Source organism: Lepidothrix coronata, unplaced genomic scaffold, assembly GCF_001604755.1.
Source record: "Lepidothrix coronata isolate B3197 unplaced genomic scaffold, Lepidothrix_coronata-1.0 Scaffold48, whole genome shotgun sequence".
Lineage (NCBI taxonomy): Eukaryota > Metazoa > Chordata > Aves > Passeriformes > Pipridae > Lepidothrix > Lepidothrix coronata.
The window spans coordinates 2,364,094-2,381,065 of NW_016690228.1; the positions used below are offsets into that span (position 1 = coordinate 2,364,094).

General features: G+C 36.9%; 1 protein-coding gene across 2 annotated transcripts in view; it reads right to left on the reverse strand.

Annotated features, from left to right (window-relative positions):
• The window catches only part of RCBTB2 (RCC1 and BTB domain containing protein 2), a 33,133-nt gene that overhangs the window by 2,578 nt on the left and 13,583 nt on the right, over positions 1-16,972 (reverse strand). Inside the window, exons 5-12 of one of the 2 annotated variants that reach the window (XM_017815119.1) lie at positions 15,786-15,952; positions 14,919-15,077; positions 13,281-13,388; positions 11,188-11,330; positions 9,224-9,414; positions 6,020-6,146; positions 2,821-2,957; positions 2,129-2,259 (exon numbers count right to left, since the gene is read on the reverse strand). In XM_017815119.1, the coding sequence (XP_017670608.1) occupies positions 2,129-2,259; positions 2,821-2,957; positions 6,020-6,146; positions 9,224-9,414; positions 11,188-11,330; positions 13,281-13,388; positions 14,919-15,077; positions 15,786-15,952 (1,163 nt within the window). Of the gene's footprint in view, positions 1-2,128; positions 2,260-2,820; positions 2,958-6,019; positions 6,147-9,223; positions 9,415-11,187; positions 11,331-13,280; positions 13,389-14,918; positions 15,078-15,785; positions 15,953-16,972 lie in introns of those variants that run through there. The other variant, XM_017815120.1, reaches the window with a different exon arrangement.

Below are 16,972 nucleotides of genomic sequence, written 5' to 3' on the forward strand. Positions count from 1 at the left end.
TCTTTGTATTTTCTGAGGATAGAACAAAGTATTTTCATTCATCTTAAATTTTAAAAGTCAGTCTTCATTTAATTTGCAATGTTAAAGGCATGTGACACAGCACTATAATCTTTCACTTGCAGTGTTCACATTTAATGACAAAAAATTGAATTCTGTATTTTCAAACCTCTAAGATATTAGGCCTCTTTCATAATTCTTTTGACGGTTTTCTACTGAAGTCTTGATACACTGCACATGGTTCTCAAACCAGGAGTTACTATTACTAATGTAGTACAGTAAAAAATCCTGGCTTTGTCCATGATTCCTTAGGTAAAGGCTATTCCATGTCTTTGATAAGAGAATCTTTGCTGCACTTCCCCAAAGCAGTTCTACCACAGCCCTTTCTGAGTTGTGGCTGTAGGGAGGAGGGCAACAACGCACTTCTGAGTTTGGCCCACGCTGCAGCCAGAGCAGGGGAACTAATTCATCATCTGACAATCGTGTAAAATATTACACGTTTTGAAAGAGTAAAACACTGAACCATAGAAGGAAGAGGAGGATAACATATATTTAGTTATCTAGCCAATCTCTTTTCTTGTGTTTCAGCTGTTATAAACTCTAGAACTCTGTCCAGGCTAGTTTTACTACTTCACAATACACCTAAATATGTCTTTAACTACTCCTTAACTACTTCAGCTGATACAGGACAACTGAAAATATTTCTGCTTCAAAGATGTTTGAAACTGTTGAAAAGCTTATAACAGGAGAAACTCCAGGGTAAAGTTTTAATGACAAGTCTGCTGTTAAGAGAACCACATAATTGGGTCATGCCTTCCTGTACAGTCTTCCCTGATATGCTGGGTTTGTACCAGCACAGTACTCTGAAAGTACAACTCTTTGCCTCAGTTGCTCATGCTCTCTGTTACTGATACCTTGGTTACAAATGCAGCTGACAATCTTATTATCTCCTAACCTGTTGTTATCCCCTCTTTCAATTTACAGAACTCACTGACTTCTGGCCTCTTTGGAACTCCTACACAAATTCACCTCCTCTAGTCACCATACAGCACTGACTACTCGAAAATTCTTAACTCAGTTTTTGTTTCAGTTTCTTCTTTCTATTTGTTTCCTATACCTGGAGGGTATAGGTATATTGATCCACCATGTTATGCTTCTAGACTCTCCTCTTTTAAAACTTCATCCTACATTTCACAGCCAGGCAAAGGCAAAAACCCAAATATTTTTTAAAATAAAAACATTGTAACCAGCTACATATTCTGACTCTTCTAATAGCCAATCTTCTGTTGGGCTATATCAATTTTATTCTTGTAAAGCAGAAGGAGCCCTTAAAAGAAAGATGAGGACTTCTCAAACAACACGTTCATTCATAATGATGTCTCCTAAGTCTAAAATACATAAGCAGACCTTTTGAATAATAAAACCCACCACATCATTATTTCCACAATCAGCATAGCACTAAAAAGTTGAGAAAAGGAATACATCTTTGAAAGCTTTTGTTTACAACAAAAAGTGCTTGCAGTGCACTGATAACAAGTTGAGTGCTAGTGACACATTCCAGAGCCAAGGGCAGACCAGATGACAGGATATGGGGAGAGTAATAACAATAGGTAATTTGTTGTATGTCAGCACAATTCACTGTAAACAGTACTGCAAAAGCACTTTATTTAAGCACAAGTTTAAATAAGGAGGGACTTTACAGGTAAATACTCCCACTGCCTGTAAAAGGCAGTACCACAATGACTGTACCAGACACTGGCAGACAGAATGATCAGCTGTAGAACTTGAGGAGTGAAAGGCAGTGCAAAATCCAAAGGCAGTGAGAAATTTGCATGCCATGCCCTGACATGCCAGGAAGCGGATTAAGAACCCTGACTCACAGGTGCAAGTCAGGAGGCCAGAAAGAAAACACTAGTACCTGGTTGGTTGGTTGGTTTTTTTGTTGCTGTTTTTTTGTTTTCTTGGGAGGTTTTTTTGTTTTTTTTATAGTTTAAAAAGGAGAAAACAAACATCTGGGAAGGCAGAAAGGGAAATTAAAGTAATCATGACTCATCAATGAAATGCAGCTATGTTCATATTAAGCAGCTTCATTTCTCAGAAAACAACTGCTTGCCCGAAGAGAAATTCTTACCTGAGCTTCGTATTTGACAGCAGCAGAAAGAAGAGCAATGGCATTCTCTTCACAAATGCCTTGTTTGATCGTTTGCTGGCAAAGCTTTTTCAATCTGTTTTCTCTATACAGTGTTGCCAAATCTAGTAGCCCTGTGAAAATTCATTAAGTTAATCAATTACCATATTATTTTAGACTGAAATAATCAAAGACCTGTTATATTTTTTCCCTAGATGCATTTTTTAAGGTCCTCTATAGACATATCAAAAAAGGAACCATTTTATTACTATGCAAGTGTTCTGTTTTCTTGTTTTCTTGTTCACTGTATTGCATCTCATTCTAGGCATCAATTACTGACTTACATCCTCTTAAATTCATCTGGGGAACAGCTCCCTTTTCATTCATGATCAAATCACCACAGATACTCAAACAGAAGAGTTTTAAGATGGAATTTGTGCCTTTTTAAGGGAAAAAAACAGTTCTTAATAGGAGAAACAATGAGTCCTTAGTGAACATTTTGCATCTCTGATCTTATTGCATCCCCACTGCTCATTCTCCTTGAGCATCCCTTCTTCCTGACATGTGCCAAAGTCAAGATTTAAGTGCTAATAAAACTAAAATTAACAAGCCCTGCTTTCCTCACCCTATTACGATACAGAGCTTGAACTTTTCAGAAACAGTAACCTGGAGTTATTTCCATTTATGCCAAATACCTATTGCATCTTCGGGAGGGAGCCTAATGTTGTCTGTATACAGGTATTCCAGGAAGGCTCGGTAAACAGGATAAGAAAATTCACTCATTTCTATAATTTCATCATCACTATTCAATGTGGAGCGAAAATGTTCACACCTACAAAACACAAACAGAGATTGCATACTGTAAAGAGTTAAGCTTGAAAGATGTTAGTAAAGAAGTTGGTAAAGAAGTCGGCAAAAAAAAGGCAAGAAGTTGGTAAAAAAATCAGTCGTAACAGACAAAATACACAAAATAAATAGATTTGATTATTTCAGTCTAAAATAAATAGACAAAATAAACTCTAGCTACATGATTTCTTGGTTTGAACATGTTAATTTCTTTAAGCCTTATAAGGCTAATAAGCCTGATATACATAATTCAGATTTTTAATTCTGTTGTTAATATTTCATGGTAGGCTCTATTTCTACTTATAATATCTACAAGGATGACCCATGTGTTTTTTATGCCATTTTCTTAAACACATTATACATTAACTATGAATTTTATTACCTGGCTCATAACAGATAACAGATTAATTTACACAATTCTGAGATTTGACCCCAATTTCTCCAACATGAGCTAATGAAGAGGGAAATTATTAACAATTTTAGATATCGTTTCGTTTATTCCAGAGTCCATACACAATTTAGCATTAAACATTATGTTCAAGGATTAAATTATTTGAAGACACTCTCCCTCAGATCTTTCATCACCTTTTTCTTCTAAGTCTGAATACTTTGTGACAGATACAAACAAGGACAAAGCACTACCTTTGATAGCTGTAATCTGCAATTTACAGTTCACAGTAATTTACAATGCACTGTAACTTACTGTTCCTTAAAAAAACATCCTAATACATGCATTGTTTTCAAAATTTTTTGTTGAGGTAAATGAACATCACCACCCCTGATAACCTTTCCTATAACAACCACAATTTAATCAGACTTTTTTATACTACACTAATTTAGAACTCTCCCACATCTGAATTTTCTCTTCTTCTATTAAAACTTTTCTATAACAGGTAGGATGGTTTTCTTTTAGTGTCCCTGGGACAAAACTACAACAAAGACAGTATCACTTAAATACAAATGAACAATAATTATTTAACTTATCACTTAACTTCTTCACATTTGATTTTACTGGTTATTGAAAGAAATTATTTTCTTAGTATTTTGGGACTTCTAATAAAATAAAAGGAACCTCAAGTCAAAATCATAAAGAAATAAGAAGTCATTATCTAGCTTCTGGAATGTCTTTTACCACATTCTGGCATTGAGAGAGGCAGACCAAACCCCACTGTTTTGCTTCCCAGGGCCTCATGTTAAGTAGTGCTGACCATGCTATCCATCCAGCGTGGAACAGGCCTTGGGAATAGTCTGTTGCTCCAATGGCACCACATGGAAGTCAGAGAGAAGGTGGTGCACATTGCTCCCTTAAAGATTAATAAGTAAATAAATAAAAATTGGTTAGTACACATCCTCTGGTCTGCAAAGTATCTTGGAGTGACTCATCCTTTGGAGTGTCTGTCTCCCTCTCACTATCTTTCAGTGGAGACAGACCAGACACCTAATTTTGGCTGGCTAAATGCAGAGCTGATGAATCCCACCCACATGCTCATAATGTATCTGTTTCTGTGGCTTGGGCTGCCTCTCACTGAGTGGGACATTCCCTGACATTTCTCCTCCACTGCAAGCCAAGAACCACCAACAGTTGGATCTAGTTCAAGAACAGGAATAGAACAAGATGGAAAAAATTCCTCTAAAGTAGTACAGAAATGACTGGATAATAAAGAGGATCTTTACCGGCACTGCATTCATGACAATGCTCTGAACAGGCCAAATGTTGCAAAATACCATTTTAAATACATTATCCTCTGATCCAGTTGCATCTGAGACTCAAAGAAAATATTAATTTTACAGACTGTGCCTGATGCTTTATTATTCCTCCATATTATTTTGATAATCCCATATATTTAAATTCATTTTAGAATTAGACACATTTCCTTCACAGAATGCCATACAGTCTTAGAAAAGTAGAGCAAGAAAAAGGAAATAAGGGAAAGTTACATATAGTCAGATTATCACAAAAAAAGAACCTCAGGAACATTTCAGGGATACATGAGATTTGCCGAGGTATCTGATGGAGGACACATGGCATTCCAAACAAAGAGGGTGGACTATAGGCACGAGTGTAATGTACATGCAATGAATCCAGTAAAGGGAAGAAAATAGTAATACAGGTAATTGGAGTAGTAAGAGGAGAGCAGAAAAGACCAAAAAAAGGACAGGCGAGAATTGACAGGGAATTTTAATTTTATGCAGTAATATACAAGAAACCACTAACAGGACTCAGGAGCAAAAGTAGGAAGGTAAAACTGGTGATAAGCAGGATGAGATAGCCAAGCACTTTGAGAAAGAAGATAGCAAAGAGAAAAAATATTGTAACAATGAGGAGGATGAAGCAGAAGCAATTAGCAAGGCAGAAGAGATCTAAAGCAGTGTCTTTAGAATATCCCAGCAGAAACTGTTTCAGCAGTAGCAAACTAATCTCTGCTTGTTTATAACAACATGATTACTTTGTAGATCTGTGTATGTTAAGTCTCACTGTAAAGCTGAAAAACCAAAAGAGAGGCCATTTTAAAAGTCAGACTGTTTGAAAAAAGCAGAATGAGAAATTTGATAAAAAAGGGGGAAAAAAAAGATAATCTGAACAGCACCTACAGAAATTGTTGAAACAACTGAAGGGTCCTGTGGAAGGAAAGAAAGGCAAGAATAAACACAAAACCCTCAAGTCGTTTCACTGGAGGAAGCCAAGCATATAAAGGAGGAAAAACTGATTCAAACTCCTGAGAAGACAGCAGAAGGAAGTGAGCCTTTTCCTCAGTAGAAAAAGGTTATTGGAAATCAAGGTCAAGGCTATTTAGGTAGCACAGAGGATAAATGTCAGATGGAGGGAAGTGATGAAAAAACTAGTAGTAAAGCAGCATGTTTGATAATCAAAAGGAGCAATGAAATGAGGAAAAAAGACTAACAGTGAAGGATAGCAGGTGAATCCCATGGCTCAGAGAAAAGAGAGTTTGTAAAAATAAGTCAAGAATTTTTTGCAGTAATTACTCAGCACAGTGGACTATGCTACACATAGTTTGGTTTATATAGCTTATACAGTTTGTGCCTTACCTAATCTTGAGAAGAACTTTATGAACATGAATGTATTTTCCATCCACTAGAAACTTCAGGTCTGCAGTTTCAGGGTTGTCAAATTCCTTTTTTAGTGACTGGGCTACTGTTAGGTGGTCATCAGGCTCTAGAATAAAAAGGGGACTTAATAGTAAGTAGTAATCACTACACTTATCTCCCATTACAACATCATGGGTATCTGTCAGCAATTAACACTTTTAATAAGTATGACATCTCCTTAGGGCTAGTAAAAAACCCCAGCAGATGATGTGTTCTCTATGAGTTCCAGAAAAGCAAAGAAAGGGCAGCTTTCTTCAGTCCCTACTAGTTTCCTAATCCAAGTAAACATCTCTATTTAAAAACCTGTAAGTTCCATTCCTCTAACTCATCTATATAATGCCAGAAAAAAAAAGTTAACAGTCCCAGGAGTTTACTGCTGCATTTGATAGAAAAATGTTATCAGCCATTACTGAGTAAATTATTCCAAATTAAAATTGTTACTTATTATAAAATACCCAAAAGGTCAATAAAATAATCACAATACAATTTTCTAAAATGCTCCCAACAAGGAGACAGTATCTTATAGCAAAAATAAGTCTATTGCATAAACAACATATGGATTGCAGTGAAACTGCCCAGTACAATATCCCTATAAGTAAATACCAACACTAAGTTGGTATTTAGACCAACCAAGTCTATTCAAAAAGAGTAGTTTTCCCTAGATTTAATAGTGCTAGAAGCACTCTGTGTGAATGCCTGCATACTCCCGTGTGTCTTATGTATATTTGTATGTATATCCCACTCAGCATGTGACAGCTTTGAAAAGTCATCCACTGTCTGCATACAAACTTTTACCTCCTGAACTGATCCAGATCTCCATCATATTTGGCAGTATCAGAGAACTATCCTCTTTAATACTACCGAAAAAAAAAAAAATCAACAACCCACCCCCCAAACCTCATTCTTAATCCTGAAAACATTTTTTCTTCTAATACCATATAAATACATATTATGGGTTTATACAGATCTTGTGAGTCAGTAATTAGTTGTTCTCTACAGAAAATTACATAAATGCTAAGTCCTCTAACCTACCAAACTAGAAATCAAAATAGTATTCTGCTGGAAATGGAAAGACCTTCTCCACAAACTCTAGAAAAAACTTAGCACATACACACACACACTTCGATACTGTTACACTCTGTTTAGCACAATCATTTTTCATTTAATTTAGAGGATGTCACTTATGTTCAGCTATACCCAATTAGGGCAATATTATCGAACTGTGGTGGCTTACAGGTAAAATGATTGGAGCAGGTGGCGGAGAGAAATCCAGTGTAGTGATAAAATAAAATATCATTCTGAAACAATGATACTGTAAAATGCTTCGTTAGTTCTTATTTTGTACAACGTGTGGTTTATTTATTCAGACCTCTGCTATCCAAACAAGTAATCATTTTAAGCACTAATGCAAAGCTGAAGCTCTCCTTCAAAGTTAAGTGGCAATCCGGATGTCCACCGACACACATCTCCAGATGACTTCTACAGCCAGCAGAGGAAAACTGAGTAAGATTTTCAGCTTTGAAATTCTTAGAGGGAAAACAGATGCTTTTATTTGTTACAGCAGCTAAGGGGGAGCTAGAGGAAGGAAACGAAGAGGCCGTTCACACTGACAAGGCACAAAGCCAAGAAAACGCCTTAACAGTCAGTGCTAAGAACTGCATTAGAAATGTTAGAACTGCCACAAACAGGGAGTGGATTGGAATGCCTGGGTGTGGAAGCACCAGAATAAAACAGACACAGACGGGCTGTAAGCATGGCAGATGTCCATGGCACCTAGTTCAGCAAATTTAAGATCCTAGGATGCAGCTGCCTGAGGATTCTCACCACGCATAGATCAGATGACAAACAACAGTGAGTCAGTCCTGACAACTTGCCAAGGGGGGACCGGATGAAGAGGTTAGTCACTCTCAGCTCCCAGAGCATGCAAAAAGGCACATCCAAAACCAGCAAAGAGTCACTAACTAAAAGGAATTCAGGAGACATGAAAAGGGCCTGATAGCCAGCATCCTTTATCCTGTGTCATCAAAAGGAACCCTCAGATCACCTGAATATACATTTTAGTGCCGGGATGCTGGACAGACCATTTGGCACATATGAGAATGTGTGCCACAAATTTGAAAGTGCATCTGAAACTAGTTTTGTTTAAAAGTAAAGTAACCTTTTCCTCCTGTAAGGTTTCACCTTATGCTTTGGCAGAATGTTATTACAGTGTCTTAGTGTTATTTTCAAAGTGACCAAGACATCGAGGTCAAAAAAACTCCCCAAAAAACGGGCAGCTGCTACAGTAAAAAATTACTCCCAAGGTGCCATACAGCAACACAAGAGCAATAATGAAGGCATTACAGAAATGGGATGAAGCATGATGGACTCAGTACAGTTCAAATTACAAATTAAAAAATTGCTGCATTCTAGCTTTTAGCTTAAGCTCCCAGATGACACCCATAGACAACCTAATCTTTGATTAGGTCAGCAAAACTTTATTAGCAACCATTACAGGATTGGACTGTAGCTGAAGAATGAGCTTTCTGTCAGACAGTGGTATATACTTAACTCTTTCTAGTCAAGGCCAGCAAAACAGACCTTAATGTTAATCAGATATCTGCGATCCAGCAACTGGTCTCTTCAGAAGCCCAGGTCATGATTACTTGTGATGAGATTCTAAGTGCCTGTGGCTAATTCTGAAAATGGGAATTTGGGTCCCATTAGTAGTCCCTCTTAGTAGTCTACTTACAGGCATCAAAGAAAGCTTCGGCGTTCCTCAGAGTTCTGCATGGCTTCCTCAAATCTCCAAATTCAAACTCAGCTTCTCCACCCACACCATTGGACAGTAACACATAGAGGTTATACACCCACCCCTCCTCAAACCTAAGGCATTTCCCCTTAGAAATGAACCACATCATATGGTGGTTCATATGATGTGGTTCATATGAACCACCAATAAAACAGACAATTATTTAGCTCTGCCATCAGGCTTAAGCAATTTTTTACAATTCCATTTACACATATGTAATGTGTGATTATGATTATGCTTTCCAGTATAAATTTTTGCAAGAAACTAAGTTTAGGCTTCAATTACATGCAATTGTTTTATGAACTAATGATTTTATTTAGAAGATGACAGAACAAAAAAATATTTAAGCTCACCTACTGACAGCAGACGCCACATAACGGCAGGGGTAGCAAAGCAAGCAAACACATCGTCAGTGCAGGCAAAGTGAGTGAGGTGGGGGAAGGTCACGGACTGCCCTCGGCACTGGCCCCACATGTACACCTGGCCACTCTGGGTCTTGGCAGCTGATGTGTTAGCAGAGTGGCAGGCTGCAATCTCTATAACTCTGAATTTACAAGCAAACAAAGAAATTAGAGCAAGTCACTCTCATAAGAACAAAATGCAGTAAATACACTACTTTCTCCTCTCTCTCTCTGGTGCAAAATGTATTTTTAAGCATGCATGTAAGCAAGAACATTTTCTGATCAGACACAGCGAAATTAAAAGGGCTATCAATGTTTCTTCAAATAGCGTGCACTCAGTGTCTCTGTGGAAAAGCAACTTGGGAGCGAGCAGACACTGTTGCAGCAGAGCTGTGTATCTGCTGCAGGATATGCTCTGCTGACCCCCTTGGCTCCCTCAAGCAAAGCTATGATGAGTTTCAGGTCTCTGAATGTCCTCAGTGGTGCTGGGCAGTGAGGTGAGTGCCTGCATTAAGCTGTAGAGAACAAATACTTGGAGAAGATTAAGAAGGAAATGAGGAGGCATTTAAAAAAAAAATAAATTTGCATTTTGGCTTATAATTGAAAGTTAATGAAAACTTTTTTTTCTGCTCGCTTATTGGTAACAGTTATAAACTAACAATTTAAATATACTTCTTTTAATTTTTAATACTGAAGTGTCATTACTCATATAATTATTATTACTTATGTTTAATGGATTTTCATTTTGCAAATTAAAAATTAGAACCAAACAGCATTTACCAGCTGTTTCTGAGTGTCTTTTAGCTGGGCTATCTCTCTAATCCTAAGGTTGATTTAGGACTTCAAAACTCCCACTGTGGACAACGTTACACAATCCACTGTTCTGCAGTCTGAACTATTGCTTGTTTACTTGTTTTCCCAGCTGCCTAGGGAAAATGGCTGGGAAACAACTTGTTTAAAGCTGCATGCACAAATCTTGCAGGCTTTAGTGAGGCAATATTCTCACTGACACTAAGAATGCATATTTTGGCCAACAAAAGGGAAAGGCAGCATACAGCACTAAAACTTGTACTAAATTATTGCAACATTTTAATTGCTGTCAAAGTGTCCGGAAAAAAAAATCAGTTACATTTTAAGCAAAAACATGAACACACACAAAGAAATAGCAATGTTCAAGATCAGGCCATGTCTCATCACCAGTGGAGATGCCACTTCCTTACAATAATGTACACAGCCACAAGGTTAGGAGGGACATCTCACTTGTCTTATTATTCACAACAGGAGGCCAAAATCAAGACCTCAGTCTAGAAAAGACTAAGATTTTTGGCCATATACATACACAGCTTTACAACAGCAATAGAAATAACTGCCCTGCTACTCGTCAAGGACTTAAAGGAAAATATTTAGCTTGCAAAAATCTAAGCTTAATTTTTAGACAACAATACCAAGAAAGAACTCCTCCCTTTCTCTCTCTCCTGGATTATGAGCCAGATATAATAGCAGTAACAACACATAACAAGTGCAGATGTCCACTCTTCATTGTTTCTGCGCACTTTTCAAAGTAGCATATTAAAACACAATTTACATTCAGAGACAATAAAACTTTCATCATTGACTTCAAACCATGAAACTACACCACTGAAGGGAAACTGCAATTAGGGCCTATTAAGTACAGTGTGAGCCAGAGCAGAAAATAGCATATTCAGACTCGGAATATCCAGTTTTTCTTTCACAAGGATGGTTATGGGGCAGATTCAAGAACTTTCAGTGAAAATTCTGTTCACATTGAGCAGATGAACCATTGCAAAAAAATTACAGGCTACTTCTTCCAAAAATAGATTAAAAATACCATAATTTTCTGTAGCTCTTCTGAGAGTATGTCAACTAATGTCTGACTGCAGGACTATAAGTATTACCTGTCCTTATCCACAACAACTGTTGTAGGGTAAGACTGGTTACTCTTATTCCCAGTACCTAACTGGCCATATGAATTGGATCCCCAGGCATATATCTGACCTTCATCTGTTAGCACTAATGTATGTGCATGGCCACAGGCAACCTACAAGGAATAATAAAGAGAAAAAAAAAATATCTCATTTTTATGTAACAGTAAGTCAATACAGATAGATATATGTTATGCTATAGGTTAATGCTATCGATACTATACCAGTGTAAAAATTACAAATAGAGATAAGTTTATTTAAAAGGAAAGGAAAGTAGATGAGGTCACTTTGAGGAAAAAATACACCATTGAGACACCCTGATAGATAATCTCAAGAGCAGAGCAAAAGAAAAAAAAAAAGCTGGAAATTGAGAAATAAGGAAAGCTATGTGACAAATACAAAAAAATATGCAGAAAAATAAAGACTGTCTGTCTTGCACTGACCTTGCTTTATGGGCAACTGCTCCAGTGTGAATAGCTTACCACTGTAAAAACAGCTGAGGTCTCCCTGTCTGGTCCTCTCGTCCCTGACTTCCAGCCACACAAAACTACCCCCTCCCTGTGCCCGCTCTAATGCTCACTGGACCCTCTGCTGAGATAAAAGTGTTCAAGGCCAGGTTGGATGGGGCCCTGAGCAACCTGTCCAGTGGAAGGTGTACCTATCCATAGCAGGGGGGTTGGAACTAGATGACTTTTAAGGTCCCTTATGGCCCAAACCATTCTGTGATCCTATGAACTTACATTACTGGAAAAAAACTCTCACAGTAGGGTCTGAGAACCACTGGTGCCCACACGAGGTAAGCAACCAGAGCAATCAGCCAGGAAAGAGAGGGAGGACATAAAACTCTGCATCTTGATGGCAGCACACAACTGTGCGAGCTTATAACCTCTTGTAGAAACCCATGCCGTCCTGCTGAGCTGCCCTCTCAGGTACCTCACATAAGGCTGCTCAAATATCCACTTTACAATCTACATATGCAGCGCATGCCCCACATACAGACAGATACACAGTGGCAACATTAGCAGCAACAGTCTTGCTCTGATTGAGTTAATGTAACTTAGTAAAGCTAGATGGCTATCAAGAACCAATTTACATTGTTCAAAACCAGTCCACGTATCTTTATATAATCCGCAAAGCATATATACTGCAAGTACATTTAGTCCACTGACACACATGGAGCATGTGATGTGCTTTAAATGAAGTAAATCCTTGATTTATTTACTGATTGGAGGTCTTCAACATGGTACTAATCAATATCAAGCAAATGAAGTGGATGGAAATAGGATCTAAGCCAAACTTACTGGAGCACTCACTCTCTAAATAGGAGAATAAATACAGGGGAACATAATACTCACTTTATTACATTACTTGCCATCAGCAATTGTTACCAGAAAAGCTCCTGTCTACATCCTAGGCACTGAATGTAAAACTATGTAATTAAATTAGTTTCCTTTAAAAGATCTAAAAAATCCCTAATTTCCCTGAGCAAAAGCAATAAATATGATCCAAAGTTCAAAACACTTGTAAATTTTCGCTATCTTCAAAACCACTGTTTTCTAACAAACAGTATCCTCTATTTTGCTTAAATCAATTCAAAACTTTCAGTACCAATTCTGTAGATACTTTAAATATTTCTTATCACTTAAAAGAAGTTATCAGTTTGCTAGTTACACTGATGGTAGCCTAGCTATTTGGTAAAGTGTAATAACCTCCAAAGACCAAGACTAACCATGAAATCATACCAACTATTGACCAAAAGCAGTTTGAGACAATTTGTTCACTCCAAACACCAGTTAGTCACTGTGGCTGGACTGCATTTCTAAAACTGAAATTCAGTCTGCAAGACAAACAAAATGCTAAACTGCAGCAATTTTCCAGAAATGAAGGCAGGAGTTAAAGAAGAATGGGATATCCTAGAAAGACTCTTAGGATACATGTTTTTTATTCTGATAAATGGCACTTTAAACAGAGAGAGAGAGAGGACTATGTACTTCAAATGTAGCATATGCCTTTAGGATACTTTCAGTGGTTCATAAAGGGTTTGCCATGGAGCATCACACACGTACCCGCTGCACACGAATGCCTTGCAAAGCTGCGATTCGGCACGGTGTTGGCTGGTTGCCACTGCTGCCCAGTCCAAGCTGGCCATTCCCATTGTAACCCCAGACATAGACCTTAGAAGAGAGACAGGGATTTTTAACTGTTTGCTACTATCTCCTTCTTTTGAAAGCAATATAACTGTTTTAGAGTCTGAATAATAATAATTTTCTTCAATATTTCTCTCCCCACATTTCAGAATCTGTACTTTACATGTAGATACACAGACACACACATATACATACCTATATAAGCATACATATATGTATGTACATATATGTTTTTCTGCACTGCAAATTTTGGATGCCATTTCTCTTTAAAATACCAACTCACATAGAATTCTCAACTTCCACATTCACTTTGCTCTTTAAGAGTTAGATTACGTAAGACTACAATATTCTAATAAGAAGAACAGAAAATAAGTGATTCATATGCCTGACTGCCAGCACAGAGCAAATTCAGCATAATACTTCCCTTTTTCACAGACCTAATTTCTCATTCCAAAATCCTCTAACAGAAAAGAAAACACATGAAAACAAGTATAAACTGGAAGCTTGCACAACAGTCTGAGTAGGCAGCTTTACCTCTAACATAAAAAAAAGGGAAAATACTGAGCTCTGATAATTTCAGTGACATATGTTCTACTGCAAACAATCAATAGCTACTCAGTTTTAAACTGAAATGCTTGGAGAAATGGAGCTAGAGAGGATGTAGACTGTCCAAAATCTTCAGCTCACATGAACTGAAAAAACAATAACTCTACAGCCTCTTTGTATCTTTGCAAGGAGAATAAAAAAGTATGACAGAGACACAAGGGTACTGCAGTACAACAAATATACGCAATATACTTTTATTTTCTTTGTTTTCTCTTGAAATAAGGTGTGTGTATATGAGCACTGAAAATTAAAATACCATTCACTGATTATTATCACACTCAATACTTAAGATTCTAGTATAGACAATAATTTGTCTACGAATGCTCAAGACAACAGTAGGATAATGTATTAATCAGCACCTTAATTTTTACTGGAATATAGTATCGGCTCTAAAAATCAGTAAATCAGTGATATAAACTTAGTTACTTTTGCATATAAGAAAATGCAGCTGGCATGAAATGCTAAGTATACGCACATATATATTCAATATGATTTAATCCCAGAATGTATAAAAATCTGACCTTCACAATGCTATTTTTACTTTAGAACTGTATTTTTAATTAAACTTGAAATTTGATACTTGAACTCCTACAGCTCAAAGCCAACTTCAATAGTTGATATAAAATAACAGCTGCTAAATTTTATGAGAAAGTACAGAAACTGAAAAGCCTTAAACGAAATGTTAGTGAACAATTTTACCTGTTTCACTCTACCTCCTCTCTAAAGAAGAAACCACAATCAGCATGGATAGGAAGATGTGTTTAAGTATGTTGGAATGTGCAGGACAATTCAAAGATTTTTAGGAGAAGTACAAGCAGGTAGACTTGAAGGAGTCTGGAAAGGTATACTTTTCTGAGAAGTAGCTCATTACTACCAAGTTCAAAATTATCTACATGCCAAATTATTACGTAAAATAAAATTCAGCCCAAAAATTCACTTCAAATTTCTTACCTCTCCATTTTCCACCACAGCCATGGAACACATCTGTCCACAAGCTATATTAACAACTATTTTATTTTGTAGGCAGCTAGTAACTCTTCGAGGAATTGGTTGATTAGCTGTTGAACCAGATCCAACCTGGCCTGAGTTATTATAACCCCATGTGTATACCTGTTGCAAGACAATTGTCATAAAAGACAGCTCAAAGTACATATTCAAGAGAGATAAAAGCGATACAGTTCAAAGTACATATTCAAGAGAGATAAAAGCGATATGCATAAAAACCAATATTTTAAGGTCAAGTGGATGTGTTCTAGTACTAGGAAATTACTAAGAAGATAAGTAGCTTTACAATTCAATAGTTTCTAACAAAAATACGCCTATCTAAATATTTATATATCCCATTCTTTTATGTTCCTCCACTCAAAGGTAAGAGGCAACATGACAGCTGCATTAATGCTGGAACAATCCATTTCTAGTTTTCCAGAACCCAAAGCAGAATGGCTAACTCGCACAAACAGCACCTCAGAGTACATGACAGGAAACTTTTTACTTTGGCAAGTAGAATTCCTTATATGAATGTAATTTACATTAATGTCAGCTTTAATGCCATTAAGCATTTACAGTAGAATGCAACATAGGAAGGAACTGGCTTCCTTCTACAAAGAAATCATAATTTGGTATTACAAGAAGATGTGGCACAAAAACCAATATTCCCCGTGCACTTTAAATCAATTTTTATCAAACATTTGTGTTGCATCAGCACAGTGAAGACAGCAAAAAGCAAGCTTTAATGCTCTAGGTGCAGAATGTTTTCCTGTTTCTCACATATGTGAGTTTCATTACGAGAAAATAAGTATTTACTCCCGCTATTCTCACCTCTCCATCAGATGTTAACACCATAGAATGATGAGAGCCACAGGCAACTTCAATAACTTTCTTGTTCACCAAGTTAGTAGAGACTTGACAGGGAACGAAACCGTGATTTGTTGTACCATTGCCCAGCTGACTATAAGCATTGTGACCCCATGTATACACTTCTCCTTCTACAACAAAAATGCAAAGAGCTGGTTTAAAAATCTCTATTTTTCCAGTAAGTACACAATGTAAAACTACAAACTGAGAAGTCAAAGTCAATAACAATACACATATTGAAGTGTATAAATATATATATGGCCTTTGGGGCTCTTCAGCCCATGGACATATCAGTGCTACCTTCACATAGCGTTAAACACAAATGCAAAAGGATAGTATCACCATAATCATAGTAAAGGAAAACATTGCTACAAGAAAAGGGATGGTGCAATACAGAAAATAAAAGTTCCCATCTCAATTTCTTTGTTACCGACAATCAAAGTTTCTTGTCTATGCCCTGGTACTGTTTCCCACTTTGGAAAATTCAAATAGCAAGCTTACAATATGCATGAGGATGCTTGTAAGAGAAACCTACTACTATTTATTAATAAAAATTATATTATTTACTTATTATTTAAACATATTATTCATGTCCTGTATTTTGAAAAACACGCTAGTAAAATTAAGACTGCAAGATATGTCTGCTTGTGTTAGACCAATGGCTGACCCAGTGCAAAATTCTGTCTCCAACTGGTAATAGCAAAAAAAGCTCCTGTTTAAGGGAAACACAAGCCTGGTCACTCTTTGCAGTTCCCAAGCATTGACAATCACTAGAGGACAGATATTACAAGGTATTTCCAAATCTCTTTAATGTACATATATTGGCCTCTTATCTATGAATTTAACACCTTTTCATATTCACTTTCCTTTATCTGTTTTAAATCAAGTGTCCTCTAGCTACAGTAGTGCAGGACTTGATGAATAGCTGTCCCACATTCATCTTGTCTATTATCATCATCATCATTTTCTAAACCCAAATTGTGCCATAATTCCAGGAGAGCTGGGTTTGATATACAACTCCATCAGATTTCTAAGGAGATCACCAAACTCCTTATCCCTAAGAAGATTTCCCTCAGAACTATAAAGGCAAAATATGCTATACTAAACCAATATTTTTCTATAATATCTGGCTAAATCTGATCACTTTATCC